General features: G+C 36.7%; 1 protein-coding gene across 1 annotated transcript in view; it reads right to left on the bottom strand.

The window, feature by feature from the left end:
* LOC106339646 (serine/threonine-protein kinase HT1-like) overlaps window positions 1-1,475 on the bottom strand; it is a 4,424-nt gene extending 2,949 nt beyond the window's left edge. Inside the window, exon 1 of the mRNA XM_013778489.1 lies at window positions 467-1,475. Within this exon, the coding sequence (XP_013633943.1) occupies window positions 467-901 (435 nt within the window). The 5' untranslated portion in view covers window positions 902-1,475. The remainder of the gene's footprint in view (window positions 1-466) is intronic.

Raw genomic sequence — 1,475 nt, 5'->3', positions numbered from 1 at the left:
GGTAATTCCGTAGCTTTTATTTAAGGAAAGAATACACACTTTATATATTTTAGGTTAATATAATGTTTTTTAGTGTTATATAATTATGGAATAATATGACACCATTAGATTAAACTATACTTTATATTAGATGCTTTAAAATTCTTAGAAGGCATTTAGAGTGACACCTAGGATTTGAGGTTTTTTTTAATTAATACAAAATTAAGGTTCTAATTTTTCAAATGCTTCTCAATTAATATATAGGGGATGTTGTTTCTTTTTTGATTTTATAATAGTTTAGTTAAAAAAGACTAGAAATAATATGTTTTATGTTATTAATAATTAGTTACTGACTTTATACCTCATAATCCAAAACCAATGGTACTTCTAAAGACAAGACCTGTGTGTTATGTTTTTTCTCCCACCGATATTTTCTTGATTATTGAATAAAGATTTAAACTTAGAAAAGAAGATATATAACTCAGACCTGGACGATGTTAGGGTGAAAGAGACGAGAAAGCAGAGCAACCTCGGACTTAAACTGCAGTTCAAGTTTAGCCCTTGTCTCTTCCTTGTGTGTTGGGATCCTCACCATCTTCACGGCAACGGCTCTCTGCTTGTAGATCCCTCTGTAGATCCGGCTGTGTGCCCCGGAAGCAAATTTGTTTCCGATAAAGAGCTGCGAAAGATCTGCGGTCCATTCCTCTCTTTCGCCTTTAGACGTTTCCCATGTCTCCACGTTCTCGGACTCTAGGATCATCGACCAAGATTCCATACTGTCGAATCTCTTCTTATCCATCGTCTCACTTTCTGCATACCGGTTAGTTTTGGATGAGGACGGGTTAGCGGATAAGGCGGGGAGGGAAGGCTCTGGAGGGAATTTGGATCGCCGGAGAAACGGGTTGAAACATGAAACAGGCATGGTAAATCAGAAGAGAGGTGACTTGGATCACAAGGTCGGGTTTGAAAAACAGAGGATCTAGGGTTTTCGAATTCTATCAAACTGAGGTTTTCCTTCTGAAAGTGTGAATAGATTTCAAGAAATGCATGAACTGATTCAGAAACATGAGTTCGATAGGATTTCCCGAGAATATAACCGCGGGTTCATTAATTTTTTCGAGAAAACAAAACAGAATCAAGGAAGAGAAATCTTAAAACAGAGGTTTTTAATAAGCTGAACTAAGATAGATTATGTTAAAAGGAAGAGACTTTTACAGGAAGGAAACAGAAACAGAGAAGGAAACAAATGGGCTTCATCTTTCTTTTTTTCCTTAGTAGGTAGACCAAAGAAAATTGTCCGGGAAAACTAACAAAGAGGGAGAGAAAATTTCCCTGGAAAAAAATGAATACACGAGAAGAGGGTAAAGCACCAGAAAGTTTGGGATGCAAGTTGAATTGAAACCAAGTGAATAAGGAACGGATCCAAAAGTAAGAGATTTTCAAAGGTTTCTCGTGATTGCTTCGTTCAAAAGCTAGCCTTTTGAGAGAGAAGGAGT

This window comes from Brassica oleracea, chromosome C4 (assembly GCF_000695525.1).
Source record: "Brassica oleracea var. oleracea cultivar TO1000 chromosome C4, BOL, whole genome shotgun sequence".
In the NCBI taxonomy this organism is placed as follows: domain Eukaryota; kingdom Viridiplantae; phylum Streptophyta; class Magnoliopsida; order Brassicales; family Brassicaceae; genus Brassica; species Brassica oleracea.
This window is presented reverse-complemented; position numbering and strand designations above follow the sequence as displayed.